Genomic DNA, 1568 nt, shown 5'->3' with positions numbered 1-1568 from the left:
AGGATAAATCAGAGGGAGGATTGGGATTTCGGGATTTGGAAATTTTTAATGATGCGTTATTGGCTAAACAGTATTGGCGTTTAATACAGTTTCCGAATTCTTTATTTTCTCAAGTTTTTAGGGGTCGACATTTCAGGAACAAACATCCATTAATGGCTACAAAACCATATTCTCCCTCATTTGGGTGGAGAAGCATTTTCTCAACTAAATCCCTAGTGGAAAAAGGAACCCGATGGTCAGTTGGCTCGGGTATTAACATTTCGGTCTGGCGTGATCCGTGGATCCCGGACCAGCATTCTCGACCTGCAAATGGTAGGGGATGGCATCTTCATCCAAATTTAATGGTAAATCATATGATTAACCCACAGACTAAAGAATGACACCTCCCTATACTACAAGAATATATGGATCCGGAGGATATTCAAACTATCTTTAGTTTGCCTATTAGCAAATCTTATAGACCAGATCGATTGGTGTGGCATTATTCACATTCTGGTCGGTATTCGGTTAAATCAGGGTACAAGGTAGCCCAAGATATGAAAGCTGAAATTGAGTATGGTCCCAATTTTAATGCTCTGAAGGCTAAGGCTTGGGACCTCCCGGTTCCACCTAAAATCAAACATTTCTTTTGGCAGATCGCATCGGGTTCTCTTCCGGTGACGGTGCGATTAGCCTCCCGGGGAGTTAATTGTGATACGGTATGTAAGAGATGTGAAATGGAGGAAGAGTCGATTAATCATACCTTATTTCAATGCCCTCTTTCTCGTCGGGTTTGGGAGAGGATTTTTGTTGGATCTAATACGGACAAGTTCCCTTTTGGTTCAATCTATTCCAATTTAGATTTTATATATGGAAAAGGTTTAGCCCATTTGGATTTAGGCGTTACACATAGTTCGATTCCGTGGCTGGTCTGGTTCTTATGGAAGGATAGGAATAATAAAGTTTTCCAAGGGTTACAATCAGAGCCAACAGATATTATCGATCAGGCTCTACGTGATCAATTATGGTGGGAGGAAGCCCAGGTAGCCGTAAGGGCGGGTCCTGTTTTAACAGAGTCTTCGAGTACGCCAGAGATATCAATTTATTGTCAGGTTGATGGCTCGTGGAAAGCCACAGAACCTCATTCAGGGTTAGGATGGTGGTGTGGTGATAGTGAACATCAGACCTTGGTAATGGGTGCCAGATGTCAACGTCGCAGTGCATCCCCACTTCATTCAGAGCTAGAAGCATTACTATGGGCGATGGAGTGTATCCGTTCCAGAGGAATTGATTGCCGAAGATTCGAGACGGATTCTGCAGAGTTATTAGCGATGGTGCAAGCTCCGGAGGAGTGGCCGATTTTCTCAACGCTTCTTGAGGAGTTTCAGGTACTTAGTGCTTCCTTGCCCCTCTTTTCCCTGATCAAGATCCCCAGAACATCCAATATGAAGGCTGATTGCTTAGCTCGATCTTCTAGAGTGCTTTTATCAGAATCATCTTTTGTAAACAATTTTCCTCTAGATTGGGTAACCAATCGAGGAGTTTTATTTTAGTTTAATGTGAAATTGAAAAAAAAAAAAAAAAAAAAA

At 42.2% G+C, this 1568-nt stretch overlaps 1 protein-coding gene across 1 annotated transcript; it reads left to right on the top strand.

The window, feature by feature from the left end:
- LOC104789255 lies at positions 405–1532 on the top strand. The gene has a single exon (XM_010514986.1). The coding sequence runs from the start codon at positions 405–407 to the stop codon at positions 1530–1532; it is 1128 nt and encodes a 375-aa protein (XP_010513288.1).

The sequence above is a fragment of the Camelina sativa genome, chromosome 5, assembly GCF_000633955.1.
Source record: "Camelina sativa cultivar DH55 chromosome 5, Cs, whole genome shotgun sequence".
NCBI classification, from domain to species: Eukaryota; Viridiplantae; Streptophyta; class Magnoliopsida; order Brassicales; family Brassicaceae; genus Camelina; species Camelina sativa.
Note: the sequence above shows the minus strand (reverse complement) of the source record. Positions and strands in the feature narration are given on the sequence as shown.

Excerpts from the sequence above, each read along its gene's own strand:
- LOC104789255 (XM_010514986.1), top strand. The coding sequence starts at position 405 with ATGGATCCGGAGGATATTCAAACTATCTTTAGTTTGCCTATTAGCAAA.